Source organism: Pseudopipra pipra, chromosome 4 (assembly GCF_036250125.1).
Source record: "Pseudopipra pipra isolate bDixPip1 chromosome 4, bDixPip1.hap1, whole genome shotgun sequence".
In the NCBI taxonomy this organism is placed as follows: Eukaryota; Metazoa; Chordata; class Aves; order Passeriformes; family Pipridae; genus Pseudopipra; species Pseudopipra pipra.
In genome coordinates, this window is record NC_087552.1 from 38,576,191 (window position 1) to 38,592,298 (window position 16,108).

Sequence of the window (16,108 nt, forward strand, 5' to 3'; positions counted from 1 at the left end):
CTTTGCTCTTCCTGTGATATCTACCGCTGCTGGCACATTAGCTTAAGGAACAAGTCACCTTGCTGAACCTCTTAGGAGCACAGGTCCTATGAGGAGAGGCTGAGAGGGCTGGGATTGTTTAGGCTGGAGAGGAGGAGGCTCAGGGAAGACCTCATCACTCTCTACAACTCCCTGAAAGGAGGTTGTAGCCAGGTGCGCGTCCCTTTCTTCTCCCGGACAACCAGCAGTAGGACAAGAGGGCACAGTCTTAAGCTGCACCAGAGGAGGTTTAGGTTAGACATTAGGAAGAAGTTCTTTACAGAGAGAGTTATTGGACATTGGGATGGGCTGCCCAGAGAGGTGACGGTGTCACCGTCCCTGGAGGTGTTTAAGAAGAGACTGGGTGTGGCACTTAGTGCCATTGTCTAGTAGACAAGGTGGTGTTAGGTCAAAGGTTGGACTTGATGACCTCAGAGGTCTTTTCCAACCTAGTTCATCCTGTGATTCTGTATCCTCCAGGTTAGGAAGTTGAAAAAGAATTATTTTCATTATGTTTCTTAAGAGAAAACAAGGTTTAGCTTTCTGGGCAATAAGTGTTGGCCTTTCTGTGAGTAGATACCACTTTACATCTCCTAAGACTTGGGGTGGAGAGTTACGTCAGGAAAAGAAGGAAAACTGAAAGTGATTGGGTTCTTAATGTCTCTCCTCTCAAAACTAGACAAGAAACTAAGCTTTATTTTGGTAAGACAGGGTTCAGGGTCTGATGGGCTTTGCTTACCTGGGACAGATTTTCTCCCTGGTCCCACAGTAGAAAAACTGCCCCAGGGCTTGGTGCTCTTTGGCCTGTTCATGGGACTTGACTGTTACCATAACAGCATTCTGAACAAGTAAATTACAATAAAATATGTTAAATGGCTGAGTTTACCATGGATTGAGTCAACTGTCATAAAAATTAGATTTTTTTTTTTTAAATTTATGTGGAGTCTCATCTGTAGTATAGTAACCCATATGGTGCAATTGAGGGTAAATATAATGAACAGGTGCTTTTTTGTTGGCTTGGAGGTCTGAGTCAGTGCAGTCTCTGTTTAAGAACGACTTAATGTGGATGATACTCTACAGAAGTTTGTAGTTGAAATACAATGCTAAACACACGGTAATTACAATGTAGGCTGCATCACATAGTAATCTATCTGTTGTGCAGAGAAAGAAGGAACGTTTGGACATTTGAAAAGCAGTTGATGGCAGACTGTTCTACCATCACTGGGTCAGCTGGTGGTTGATTAGATCAGTCTTAAGTGCTTAAACCGACTTACCTTGTGTGTTGTACAGTATTTGGCTTTTCTCAATTTGTGTCAAGATGACAGGGCCAGGATCAGTGCAGGCAGGGAAAGTGTGTGGTCTCTTGTGGTCTCTGATTCCCCGGAGAGCAGACAAATTGCACTCTGATGCAACTGAGGAAGCCACTTAATTCAAGGAGCAAAAACACCTGAAAAGATGCAGTGTGTAGGGTATATACTTGCTTTTATGCTCTTTTATTTATGTTCTGTTCCACTTGATCAAGGCCAGGTTGGATAGGGCTTTGAGCAACCTAGTCTAGTGGAAAGTGTCCCTGCCCATAGCAAGGGGGTTGGAACTAGGTGATCTTTGAGGTTCCTTCCAACCTCAACCATTCTATGGTTCTGTGATCACTTTGGCTTTCTTCTACTGAAAATGTTGATTGGCCTAGTTGTGATAAACTTTTAATTGATTCTTGCTATTCTGAGTTTAAAAGTCTTTCTGTCATCTTTGGTGTGCTGTCTGTAAGGAGAGGATTTCAGAGGCTTATCAAGGGTCCTTTAACAACTTTTCTGTTATTCTGCAGCAAGCAGCTGCAGATATGTTTTTTTGTTCTTTTTATTGCACAGGCTACTAGTGCCAACATGTTTTCATTTCTAGAACATGGGAGCGACTAAAATACATCCCCTTAGGTAATGCAGCAGCTTAATTTATGATTCAGTTTAAGAATACTTGTGTTACTTGAAAGTGATTGTAATCTTAATGATAACAGACTATTTTGCCTGCTTTGGAACTAGCCTTAAGTTACAAAATCAAGCAGAGATTTCTTTACTATCAGTTTATTCAGGTATTTATCTGAGTCTTTCTGTTTTAGATTTCATTAATTACTACCCCAGATTACATGGTGCTCTCCAGAGCCATAAGGAAAGGTACGCTGAGAGGTACAAAGAGAGTAGGGTTAGGTTAGATATTAGGAAAAAAATCTTTATTGTGAAGGTGATGAGGCACTGGAACAGGTTGCCCAGGGAAGCTGAGGATGTCCCAGCCCTGGTAGTGTTCAAGGCCAGGTTGGAGCAACCTGGTCTAGTTGCAGGTGTCCCTGCCTGTGGCAGGGGGGTTGGAACTAGATGAACTTCAAGATCCTTTCCAACCCAAGCCATTCCATGATTCTATGATTGCTTGTAGTTAACTCCACAAAGGTGTTCTTGGGCATCTCTTAAGTGAATGAAGTGGATATCTGTTGAGGCTTCTTTGACACACCATGACTATTGAACTGCAGATGGGACCAGGGGTAGTATGACAGCAGCAGGAGTGGAAGGATGTAAAAAGCTGAGTAAGAGCTGAATCTCAGGCAACAAGGAAGGCAGTCTGGTATGTTTAAGAGCTGGTTCAATATTCCCCAAGCATTGAGTGCTGGTGAAAACAAGGACAGTAAGACTGCTATTTTTTACAGCTATTTGTTCTGAAGCACTACTCAGTGTCTTTATTTTTACTTGCTTTCAGTCAGGCATAGGCTAATTGTGAAACTACTTGTCGCACAGGAATTCAAGAAGTGCTGCACCTCTCCTAAAGAGGCACCCTGTACGATAGGTAAGGTACAGGGTTACCATAAATCTTAAATCTCCCTGAGTGTGATAGAGAGAGAGAAGTTTACAGGTTTTGGGTGGCCAATGGCATGCTCTGTAAGAGACTGAGTCTGGCACAAAGCACTCTGGCCAGGTCTCCTGGTAGTCTCTGCTTTTGATGAACTTCCCAAAGGAACTTGGTCAGTCTGGACCAGATGCATATGAGTGTGACCAATGCATTTATAGAAAATCCATACTCCAGGAGAGACATGTACAGCAGAAAGTTGTGGAGGAGATGTGTCATGGGAAAAGGGAGTGAGGAGCAGGGACAGAGGGTAAAGCAGTGCACGTCGACAGAGCACTTGGGGCAGGATTGCATTACCCTGCAGGAATTTTAAGTGATACACGCACAGCAAGGCCAAAGAGGATGACAGAAGTATCATTAGCTTGCAAGTGAAAGATAATATCACAACAGAACAATTTCATCTAAAAGGGATGCTTAGATGGGTATCATACTGACATCCAAATGTGGATACGTATCTTTAAACAAGGTACTGTGCAGTAAACAGGTAAAACTTGGGATTAGTTATGTTCCCCTCTGTTAGGCAAATAATTGGGCAATCAGGTTATTTCCACTGAAAATAAGTATTCTTCCTTCTTCCATAAGATTTGTTACCCGAGGGCTTCCATAGCCTCATACAACTTTGTATGCAATGACCTTTGAAATGCTGGCTGCAGACCATGGCAGTATGCAGCATTAGCCTGAAGTCACTGTCCTAGATGAATGCTTCTGCTGCGACAAAGTAGATGGTATCCAGGAAGACAGGAAGAGCCTCTTTTTGCCAAGAGGACTCTTAGAGCAACCATGTAAAGCATAAAATAAAGTTGAAGAACTGAGCCTTATCTTCCTCAGTGTCTTACTTGAACTCACAGGTTCAAACACCAGCAGAGATGACCTCAGATGTTAGTGAATATTGTTAGTTTTTAGACTCATTACTAGATAACAAGTTGTTTTTACCCATTATTTGGAATCAGTGATACAGAGACTCAAGTAGATTATTGCAAGTCACTCAAAACTTGAATGCTAAATTCTTTTAAACTCCTTCATTATAGCAGAACATTGAGCTGTTGCCAAATTGACGTATTTATAAACAGTTCCTCTCCTTTATTACATGCCCTTCCTATTTTTGAACATGCCACTTACTTTTCCATAAGCAGTGCTCTCAAATCTCAGAAATGTCAACCATAAGATAGAATAAAATTGTTGATCTTAATCCCCTAAGTTGTTTTGCCTTGGCTCAAAGGGACTGCTGCTTAATTTTTTTTTTCTCAATGGGCTGAGTGTATATCAATGACTGTGGTCTGCTGGTATCTATTGAAAACTCGGTAACTTCTGTACTGTGGAAGTGTATGTACTAGTGATTGCCCTGTTCTGCCTTATCAGATAGGACATAAGGAATGGGGGGAAGGGGATTTTACTCAATGCTGATGACTAGCAGTTTATTACTGTTTCTTGCAAAACTCTTTCAGGGAGCTACCTGGGACCTGAGAGAAAAGAGGCAAGAAATAACAAGCTGGATAAATTCTCATGATCCAACTTCAGTCCTAATTTGAGTCAATGTGGTTGTCTTGTGATGATATTGTTTGATGGAAGGTTTTGCCTAATATGACTTAGAGGCAGTGGTGCATGTGGAGCTTAAAACAGACTTTTTTAGTGCAAAAAGTTGTAATGTTTGAAAAGAATTTATAACTATTTATGTATTTTCCGAAATGATGCTAGTTGTGCCATAGATTTTTATCCTTGTTTGAGAAGCTAGTTTTTTTCATTTGTGTGTGCTTTTGGTTTTGTTTTCTCTGTCTGCAGCTGGTCTTGCAGTAGGTAGAATTTCTAATTGCTTGGATGGAGGCTACCATGGCAGGGGTGAAAATGGAAGGTGTGCAATCTTATGGAATGGATCCCTTTGATAGTCAGACAACTGTGTTGTGGGAATTATTGCTTATTTTATTTATTCTGGGGTTAGTGGGTATCTAGAGTGAAATCTATTCAGAAATATATTGTTGGATGTGTTGATTTTCCCTTTTGTCTGTGTTTCATCCTATATACTGAAAAGTTATCTTTTTTTTGCTCATAAGAGTGTTGTGGAGTCTTTCTACGCTGCAGTGCAAAAATATTTGCAAGACTAGGTAATGCAGTGTGACACTTTATTTATTCTGTCTATGCCCTGCACTATAACCTAGTATGTAAGACTCACACATAATGATTCAAAGCAAACAAAAATATACTACATGCTGGGTTTTTTCGTCTCTCTCATTAACTGGTAGAGCAGAATCATGCCAGAAGCTTGGCTGAGAACAGGCATTATTTTAGTATCTTCCCAGCATGAGTCTAGTCAATAATGAAATCTGTGAATCCAGCTTGTAGTCCTTTTTTCTTCTCTTTTTTCCCCCCTACCAAGGTAACTGAATAAGTCAAAACAACCCCCTCCTGTTTAGTGAAATAATTGAAAACGCTAGACTCTGCATCATTTCTCTGAAGTGACTTTTTTCTTCTGATAAACTTTGATCAACTGCATTAAGTTGATGCAAACAAAGCAAAATACTTTAAATATGTTGAGATCCTTACTAAAGTGATAGTTGTGTGGGTCTGTATCAGAGTACCTGTGACAGAAGTGCTATTAAAAATGCTCCTTTTTTGCATAGAGGGATTGGGTGAGCTCTGAATGCCATTAATTTGTCCTCAGTTAAAAGTTCTTGAACCCTTCCTTATGGTATAAGAACACACAGTGTACTTGTGTTTCATGGTAGTTGCAGAAGTGTAGATTCAGCCAAGAGGTAAGAAAGGTAAAAGATGACTGGATATTAAACTGTATCAGTTTTCATAGTTTTTTCATGAGGAACACCAGGATATTGCAATGAGCAGTATCTGTCTTTATTGAGCTGGGTAGGAACATGTATATTCTAAGAATGTAAGGTTTTTTTAATTCCCTTTTGCATCCCTGGGTAATGAGAATGCTGCTGGATTCTACTTAATTATTTTCCTTTTAATTTTTTTTTGTATCACTGATTTTTTCTAGATGAGGAAATTACTTTTGTAGTCATTGCTTTTAATTAGCAACCTTTTTTCAGTATGATAATCTTTCATTTTAGAAATCAAGCACTCCACTTTTCTAACATAAATTTGTATTCAGACATTATTTCACAAAGTTTTAGGGAGTTGCCAGTCTTGAACTAGTTGACTGAAGAAAAGCAGATTACACAACTTTCACATTTGCAGTTTTATTGCCAGCTACAACTCCAACCCTCCTACTAGCTGACTGATCTCACAGCTCTATTAAGTCCTCTCCCAGTTTTTGTTTTACTTGGTGTAATTTATAAGCATGTTTCCAAAGGAAAACAGTTATGTTTCCTATACATTTAACTGCATTCTTGTCTTCCGCAAAAAGGCACCTAATTTGCAAAATAAAGTGACACTGAATAACCCTTTTTTTTTTTTCCGAGTCAGGTAGTGATGGTATTTATATCATCTCACTGTTTTGGAAACACCTATTGCAGTGACTGAGACATAATTCCCTTAGGAGGGAAAAGAACATCTAAAAAATAAAGAAGCATGCACCAAACTGGAGCTAGAAAGCTCACAGCAAGTTCTAGCTTCAGCCCTATAGAAAAAGACAATGATCTCTATAGAAAAAGACAACTTTTTTCCACATTATGTGTCCTTTTTATAAATATGTAATGAGATTTTATTGTTGTTGTCTGTCTTCAGATGTGAGAGAATTCACAGTTTTTGGACAACCGAGAAGTGCAGAGTCCAGATGTATGTTGTGCTTACTTCTTCCAAGCCCTCCCTTCACCTTGCTATTATTAACTCTTCTGAAGTTTTTAAAATAACTTTCAGACCATCTTGTTTTTCCACTTTAGAAAGGTTTTTGGGGTTGGTTTTTTTTTTTAATGTGCGCACCTTCCAGTTTGGCTCTTGTTGTTGTATGAATCTTTAGGTTTAATACTTTCACCTAAGCCAAACCCATAATCAGTGAACAACACTTAATAAAAATTACTTCATTAAAATTAATATGTCATTAATTTTTTTTTAAAGGAGTGTAGAGTAATAATTCATAAAAGAGGGAAGAAGCTCTAGAAGTTCCTAACTAAGGCATTGTGGCTTATATGATGACCAGAGGAGTGCTTTGATTGTGGTTTGACTTTGCTTCTTTTCCACACAGTATTTGGAAAACCTTTGTCTCAGTTATCTCTGGAGAAATGAATAACCTCCAGGAGTTGTGGTCTGCACTATGCACTTAAACACTACTAGTTTCTCTTATTTTTTTCCTTTTTTTTAAAATCCCATAAAATGCTGAGAGGAAGTTAATTTTCTTCATAGCATCCCATATGATGCCATGTTTTAGAGTCATGTCCAGGCATGGGGAGGGAGGAGTAAGCAGCTGTGTCATACTGAGCTGCTTGCAGGAATTAACCCACAACAAATGCCTTCTGTCTTGTTTGTCCTCAGTGCATAAAAATTGGACGAATGGGGTGAATGAGTGTGCCTGTGTGTTTGTGTATAATTTTCTTGGTTTATAAAATACTTTCCTATGCCTACGAATGTGGAATATATTTAGTGTCTAGAAGGGAACTACAAATAAATGCAAAATAATGCAAATTGTGCATAACAGTTATAATGAGGCTAAATGTAATAATGGATAAGTCATAGTTCTGATGGCAGGAAAGTAAACAAATTTCTTTCAGAAATGTTATGTTTCAGTCGAAGAATTGGCTAAGTGGAAGTTCATAACTGTTTTATAGGTAGTGGAAATGAAATGAAAGGATATTAAATTCCACATAGACCAGAGGATTAAGAAATTCCTGCCTGATGGGGACTAATGATCCAGGGCGGTTACTGAGAATGGCAGTGTGTAAACCTGGCTTCTTTCTATGCTGCCTTCCCTTTGGATGCTTCCAGCATCCATAGATATTTAATTTGAGTTTTTAGAAGGTAATTCCCTGCCCAGCGCTTTTACATCTCCCTATGGACCTGTCATCCATCAAGGTAAACAGTGGATTTCCATTGAATTTATCCATCATCTTCATGATTTTTTAAACTTCAGGTGTATGCCCCTCAGCCATCACATCTCCAAATTGCAGAGCCTTAGAGATGAAAGGCCAAATGCCTTTCTAGTCTTTCATCTCTAGATACCTATCTACCTTCTCCTTCATTCTGGTTACCCTTCTCTGTACCTTCTCGAATTCCTTTTAGATATGGAGATATGGAGACCAGAACTACATATTACTGAATACATGAATGCTTCAAAATTTTATGTAGTCAAAATGCTCTTTAGCATCCTTCCTGATGATGCCCACCATTTTTTTGGCTTCTGTAGCTGCTTCTCCACTCAGAGCAGGAGTTAAGATTTGAGTTGGTAAGAGCTGAGAGCTCAGCAGTGTTCTGACAGTAGTGGCAAAGCCTTCCTTTTGATTTCTAGGGTAAGTGTTAGATTGTGCTCTCTTCAAAGTCCTCTCAGGGCTTTATTTAGATCCATGGCAGCCTTCTACTTCCTTGAAAAATGTGCCTTTTCACATGCCCTTATACTTCCCTTTTTTCACTCTGGCTTTTGAGTTCCTCAAAAAATGTTGATGTAAGAAAAGAATAATGTAACACTTTTCCATGTTATACGTCTTCCCTGTTTAACCTATAACAAGCAGAGCTCTCAGGAAGTTTCTTGAATAAATTTTATTTTGAAGTGGAGCCTGACTCCCACTGTTATCCTAGAAATATACTGGTTTTCTTCTTAATTTCTGAAGATTTTTTAATGCAGAATGATGCACAGGAAAATACTGTGATGTAGTGTTAAGTATTGTGTAGTTTTGTTAAACACGGACATGAGTCAGCATTGTGCCCTTGTCTCAGTAAAGGCAGAGTCCATAATGGATGGATACCCTAGAAAGAGCTTAGCTGTCTGGAGCACTGTGTTTGGCTTCTCCTCCCACACTGCCCAAGCTCAGGGGAGATGTTAACACACGCAGAGGACCTGGAAAAGACCTGCTAAGGAGACTGCGTTTGGCCAGAGAAAAGTCTAATGGGGAATCTAATTGCATCTTTTCACCCTGAAAAGTGAGGTTACAGAGAAAAGGGAAATAAAATCTTCTGACGGGTGCAGACAGAAAGGACAAGAGGCAATCACCGTAAGATGCAACATGAGAAACTTCCACCAAGTTGTGAGGAAAAGTACCTTCACTGTGAGCTGGGTCAAGCAACTGGAACAGGTTGTCCAGAGAAACTGACTGTTTGCAGGGTATGACTGGACAAGCCTCTCAGAAATTGCATCTAACTGTGAACCTGCCTTCAGCAGGTTTAAGTAGGTGGCATCCTTCTGATCTCAATTTTTTGTCTGATTCTGTATTTATGAATAGATAGTGAGAAATTGCTAAAATATGTCTGTTGATTCCTGCAGGTTTCAGTATGATCTAACATTTGTCCTGCTTACAAATAAATAATGTGAGCAGGAAATCTGAACTTTCAGCAATGTTTGCCTTCATCATCTTGGACAGTAGTATTGGAAAAAGCAGTGTCTGGGTTTTGGAGTGCATTTGTGGGTGGGGCTGTTGCACTCTGGAGACTTCACACTCAGACACTTCAGAGCTTTTCTGTCTAGTTTCTTCCAAAATCACCCAGCCTTGTTCTAACCCCATCAACCTCACTAATCACTGAAAATATCAAGTTGGGAGACAGGGAGGAGTGCTGTAAAATTGTTTCAAACAAGGAGGCTTGTTTCAAACAAGCTGCCAGTGCCTGTGGCAGCTCTCTTCAGCCCCAGCACTGCCTCCCCAGGTAGGAATCTCATTTGTGTTGCACTGCTGATGTAGCAGAGGGAGTAATGCTTGGTGGGAGCAAGTTGGGTGGGGAGATGTGGAGTGTGAGGGGTGGGGATTATATGTGGCTCACAGCTGCCACAGATGTGTGCCAGACTGCATGTAGTCACAGATCTCTTTCCCAGTACAGGAGCATCTTGAGGCTATATCTAGCAACCACTGAGACCTTATACAGATCTGAGCCACCAGCAGGCATACCTCAGAAACACCCAGTGTCCAAGAGTGGGCCCAAGGATGCCATGCTCTGGACTGTGGCATTGTTTGCCTCCATACTACCTTTTCCTTCATAAAATGCTCTGTCAGTGCACCCTGCACATCACTTTGGTGTGCAACTTGAACCACATTCAAGTTAACATGTCCTGCACGGGTATTTGGTCTTTGGAAATACTTTGGGCATTAGTTGATTTCCAGGACCAACGCACCAAGGTAAGTGTGGACAACAGCTAGTGATGTTCTCCAGCAGTCAGTAGCTTTAGTAAAACGTGTTCATTGAGCCTCTCAACACAGGTTTCTCTCCTCTTGCTTAACATATATTTAGTGCCAACTCTCAGTGCATTAACTACTGGATGTAAATAAAGGGTCATCAATTCATATGGTCTGCTGTTTCTCTGTGTGTGTATATAGGATGACAAAGAAGACAACAGACCCATGCCAAACAAAGGAGACCATGGACTAGGAAATGAGAAGTTCAAACCCGTGGTACCTTGGCCTCATGTTGAAGGTGTGGAAGTGGACTTGGAATCCATTCGAAGGAAAAATAAGGCCAAAAATGAACTAAATCATCATGGTGGTGATAACAAACAGCAGAACATCATCCAGAGGCAGTATCTCACATTTAAACCTCAGACATTTGTATACCCAGATCCTGTTTTACGACCTGGAGTCCTTGGTAATTTTGAACCCAAAGAGCCTGAGCCTCACGGAGTTGTTGGTGGCCCTGGAGAGGAAGCAAAGCCATATGTTTTAGGACCAGATTACAAAGAATCCATTCAAGCCAGCATTAAAGAGTTTGGGTTTAATATGGTGGCAAGTGATATGATCTCACTAGATCGGAGCGTTAATGACTTGCGTCAAGAAGAGTAAGCAAACCTTTTGTTTTCTTGTAGTTCTGTTTTTATGGCATTCAGTTATTTTCTTTCCATATATCTTAATTGATGCTTAGAATAATATTATTTATTAGGCCAAATACTTAAGGCTTCTTGTACTGACAGGCAAGAGTACTGTACTATACCAAATGTTTCCATATATTCTTCTTAATGCTGTTGCAATGATTCCTTTCATGAAGAGTTAATCTACAGTGATTTATCTCTGAAGTAATTTGTTTTAGTGTCTAATTGCATGTATTTGCCTGTTCCGTGTCTAGCCACAGTCTTCATTGTCATATCTTTTCTTAATCTATAATTTAAGATTTGTTTTTAAGAAAGAAGGATTGCCTTTATTAGGCATTCCCATTCTAGTTAGTTTATTCAGTTTGAGTTTACCCCAATGTTTTTAAAATAAAATGTAAATAAATAAATAAAGAGAGAACAGAAACAAAGAAATACTGTTCTCTTTAAATAACACTGCTCTAATTACCTGCAGTAACAGAAATATAGATCTGCCATAGTGATGGTTGGAGTAGTCTTCTGATAGTTTCTCACAGCATTTGTCATAAAGAAGGAAGCAAACTTAGACAAAGTATTTTTTTACTTGCTGGGAGGGTGTCTACTTTGTTGTGGGAAAATTTTCATCATTTACTAACATTTGCTCAATGATTGCTAACAGGTTTACACAGTTTGTTCTGACCTTTGATATATGTTGGAGCCAATTTTACTCTTAGGCTAATCTGTATTTGATATTATTTTCCTTCTTAAATATCAGTTAAGGACAGGTCTCTGAGCTAACTGATTGATTGGTAAGGCATTTTTTAGTCTGTTTTTTTGGTTGGGGTTTTGTGGAGGGTGTATGAATTTAGATATGAAATTAAATACTTTGCAATTTTCACTTCCCCCTCATCTATAGCAATGGATCGATGCTGATCCCTGGACTGGGTGCCAAGCTCTGGTCTTGTGTTTCCAGCTGTGATAGCTGATCTGTTTAGCTGGTCACTCTCTGGTTACTGGGCCTCTGCTCTGGCCTTTTGTGGTGGGTGTTTTTTCCATTTCAAGGCAGGAGAGAACTGGCCAGCTGCGGGTCTGACTCATACCCATGCATGGACAGCTGCTTGAATTTACTACCTGGTGTGTGCTCACTGAAAGCAAATGAAGTACACAGAGCACAGCATTTCCCCTCCTTAGTGCTGTGTTCTTCAGATGACTTACTAAAGGTTTCCACTTGCTGGCAGTCAGAGGAGAGGACTGTGCCTGTCTGCTGCTGGTGGCAATGAAGTGCCAGCTGTCCTGGGTGTTCTCTTTGTTTTTCTTTCTTTGCTGTGGTCAGCAGTTGGTCCTCTGCACTGAAGAGATTTTTCTGAAGAGGAAGAAATGATCTGGCTAACCTGTGTAGGTCAGCATTTTCTTTTTAGCAGGTTATTCCCTAGACACTGCTGCTTCTGCTGAGGCATTTGCAACCACTGGGATCCCTTTTGTAGGAGGCAACAGGACTAAGGAAACTCAAAGAAAAAGCATTTCCCCATCAAGTGTTGTGATTAACTGAGCAGGGGGGCTTGCTGTCTGCTGTTGCCAGGAGTTCATTTTAGCGGAACATGGCTTTGGCCCTGTCTTCCTTAGAGAGAGAAGGGCAGGAGGTGGAAGCACACTCCCCTCCTGCCCTCCATTCTGGAAGTACAGCATCATGTCATGTGTGGGTGGGACTGGGCTGACTCTGCCCAGGCTAGTTGCCATATCTTTGGCAGCAGAACTCAAGTATTCCCTCCCCTCAATATTTACCCAAGGTGAAGGGCATCAGAGAAGATATGTATGTGCCAAATAGTTCCACACCTGTAGCTTCCTGAATTATTTTTGGCATAATCTCAGAATTTGTCTTTACTTCTGTTCTGAAGGACATTAATAAATAGAAATTCCCAAAGATGATTAAATACTTTGGGGAAGAGGAGGGACAGCTATGGAAAGATGAATTTCAGAAACAGTTTCCTTCAAGCACAGTTGCAGATAAGTCTTCTCGGAGGTCAAAGCCGGTAGCTCAAATCAAAGTTATGTTTTATTATTTAATGTTCTAAGCAAGTAAACAAAACAGCATGAAAAAACAATGGGAACAAAAGGCATCTTTTAGATATAATTTTATTTATTGAATACTTGGGATGGTTGCAATTACCTTAAATAAGTTAAAGGTATATAGCTTCCATGTGTCTCCTGGGAACAGCAGAAGAGAGGGGAAGCAAGCGAGATTGACTGGTATTGATATATGATTTTAGGTATCCACGTCCTCACTCTCTAGCATATCCGCCAAGACGAGCAAGAAATGCAGCAAAAGGTAGCACATTGCCTATTGGATGCACCATTTATTTTCCTCCCACTGATCTGCTTAAAAAGAGTAGAAGCCTTTGTGGTTAATAAGCCTGGTCAAACTCAGTTTAATCCTACCAAAGAGCAATATAGTAATATTTTTATAGTTAATGCTATATTGGCATTTCTAATTGAGGAAGATCTTTCTGGTAAAGACCAGGTTATTTGTTTGTAGACAGGCAGACCTCACCTCACCCTCTCTTCCTTCAAGCATCAGAATTTTTAAGCGTTACCCTATGCAGTCAGGTTTGTTCAGTGAAGTATGTCAAATGCTTTCCCAGGCTCTGCTAGCAAGAGTGAAATAGTGCTACAAGAGTTGTCTCTCCCAGCTTAAAAGTCTTGTAGCCTTAGGGCTTGTCCCTGCTGGAGGGAGAAGAGGGAAGAAGTGACAATAAAGGGGGATTCAATTCTGCTCTGTTTAGATTTGACTTTGTAGTCTGACATGTTATCAAGATGATTTGCTATCTGCCTTTATTGATTCAGTAGGAATTTTGCTGGTGATTCTTGGCTGTTTCAGCTGCTGTAAAAAGCCTTAACCCTTGTTGTGTGCTGTAGACAGGAATAATGCTGGATGGTGTGTTGAAATTTTTTGTCAGGTGCATCAGAATATTTCTGTTTTGCCAGTACCACATACTCTTGGCTTATAGATTTTAACCAGTATATTTCAACGTTGAAGCCCAGCACTTCTGTTGACATACAGAAAGTCATAAGTTTGGTTAAACAAAAGCAAGAATATATGGGGATATAAAAAAGTCAGTGTAGAAACTTCCAAAGATGGCTCATCTCACTGCAGCCTTTTCAGCACCCTGTAGGAGGGCCAGGGGAGACATAAACTGGGTTTAGGTGAACCTGTTTGCCACCTTATTTTGTGTTGCAAAGAAGTAGAGCAGGCTTAGTAGGCCCTGTCAAAACATCTGTACAGTAGCTGGAAGAAAACTTTTTCTTAAAACTCGGTGATTTTTACCTTTTTTGGATCTATTTTTATCGTCCTGGTAGGTGGCAGCCTTTTAAGAGCAGTCATTTGTATTGGATTTTACATGTTGTACCTGCTTCCTAGCAGACCTGTGATAAAACTAATGTTTCGGGAAGAAGGATATTAATTTGCTTGCTCCCTGGACTATTTTTTTTGTAATCAGAAGTCTCCACAGAGGTAGAGCTGAAGTAAAACTAGAGTGATAAAGTTTCTGGGCTACTTTGGATCCAAGATAAACACACCATGCTAGAGAAATAAAAAATGGACCTGGGTCTGAGGATAGATGCTGTGGGGTAACAAGGTGTGTCCTCTCAAAAAAAAAAGTCTGAAGAGATAACTTCAGAGAATTGTAGCTAGAAATAACAAGAACTTAGTTGTTTATCCTGCGTAATGATCCACTTTTCTAGAGAAGTTTAAAATAAAATTGAATTTAAAAAATCCATCTATACTGGGTCTAACTAGTGATTGTTCTTGTTGACAACCTTATCTCTAGCTCTGGCCAATAACATATACTACTGAGAAAACATACAAGAATGGATAAGCTTCATTCCTGGCAATCAGTGGGCTGGAACACTTGAGCCAAAAATTGCAACAGGATTGTCATGCTTCATAGACCTCTTTCTCTGCACAGACTTGTCTTTTAAATGCATATATACACCTGAAATAAATGACATCCTGAGTCAGTGACTGCAGAACGTGGTGTTTGTTTTAACCTCTCCTCCCAAATAACTGGCATGTACTTCTGTTACTCTGCTGCTCCACAGTATGGGAATATCAATAGATATCTCCATGAAGCTGCTATATAAATGTTTCATGTTCCTTCCTTATTATTCCTGCCATTTTATTTCCCCTGAGCTAAAATTCTTAAAGAGCTATCCACATTTGACTCCAAGATTTTTTAAAAAATTTTTTTTTTCCAGTGGTGATTCAGAGTTCAGGGTTTGTCGCTGAGCATACGCACTGAGTGGCCTAACACTTCATATACAGTCATTGCACTTGCAATGAGCTCTTCTGCCAGCTCATTTCCTTGGTAGTGTCCTTGAATTGTTCTGCAGCTGTTTATAGTCATTTTAATTGCAACTACCAAGAACTTTTTATTGTTCAGTAATGACCTGGAAGAGGAGGTGAACTGCTTGGCTGCCAGCACAGACATTTAAGCTGCTACAGTCACAAACTCACTTAAAAATTGAATAAAATAAGTCTGTTGAATGAATGGACTTTGGCAGTTATTAATCTAAGAGATCTGCCATAATTTGATTAAGAACTGTGCCTGTAAAGAAAGCAAAGAACCTCATCAAATGCTTTAGAAATTCAGTTACTATATTAATACCCTGACCCATGTTCACATAATCTTTGATTTCTTCAAAAGATGATAATATTTTTCCGTGGCATGGCTTTTTTCCACCAAAGTTGTGTCTATGGTTTACTAATTTTGTTATTTATTACTAGCTTCTATTCAACATGGAAGTCAGATTGAGTGATCTGCAATTCTTTAGCTCCCCAGGGCCCTTTGGTAAAAATTGGGTTTGTGTTTTCCTCCTCTGTTTGATAACAAGGCTGGAATCAGCAATAGTTATACACCACAATTGTTTGTCTATTTATGTTGCATTGTTTGGGAAATACTGGGTTTATTAAATGAAAAAAAAGTCAAAAGGCTATTAATGGCAGAAAATAGAGAATTCCAGTAGAAGCTATCAGGCAGATTATCTGTGATGTCCAAATTACGAAGTCCCTAAGCTTTAGGTAGCTGAAGATAGGAATAGGGAATATAGTGGAAAGTATCACTGTGCACTTGCCCTAGTTTTGATCTCTTCTCTGGTTATGTGGTGTTGGTCACTGCTGAGAGTTCAATGGAAATCCTTAATTTAGCTCTCCTGCTTCTGAAGTGGTGTCTTTTCATTTTGATCATGTATCAGCCCGACAGACTTTGTGGCAAGCATCCCACTTCTGGTGTTTGAAAGAAATATTTGAATAGCAGCTCTTACACTTCAGTAAGCTATTTCTCAAAC

The 16,108-nt window shown here is 39.8% G+C and overlaps 1 protein-coding gene across 4 annotated transcripts in view; it reads left to right on the top strand.

Moving 5' to 3' along the window:
* GALNT7 (polypeptide N-acetylgalactosaminyltransferase 7) overlaps positions 1-16,108 on the top strand; it is a 112,945-nt gene that overhangs the window by 49,608 nt on the left and 47,229 nt on the right. For all 4 annotated transcript variants that reach the window (XR_010430121.1, XM_064652478.1, XM_064652477.1 and 1 more), the window contains one exon: positions 10,308-10,762. Coding sequence is in view for 3 of the 4 variants with exons in the window: in XM_064652477.1 (XP_064508547.1) it covers positions 10,308-10,762 (455 nt within the window). In the remaining variant the exon portion in view is untranslated. The remainder of the gene's footprint in view (positions 1-10,307; positions 10,763-16,108) is intronic.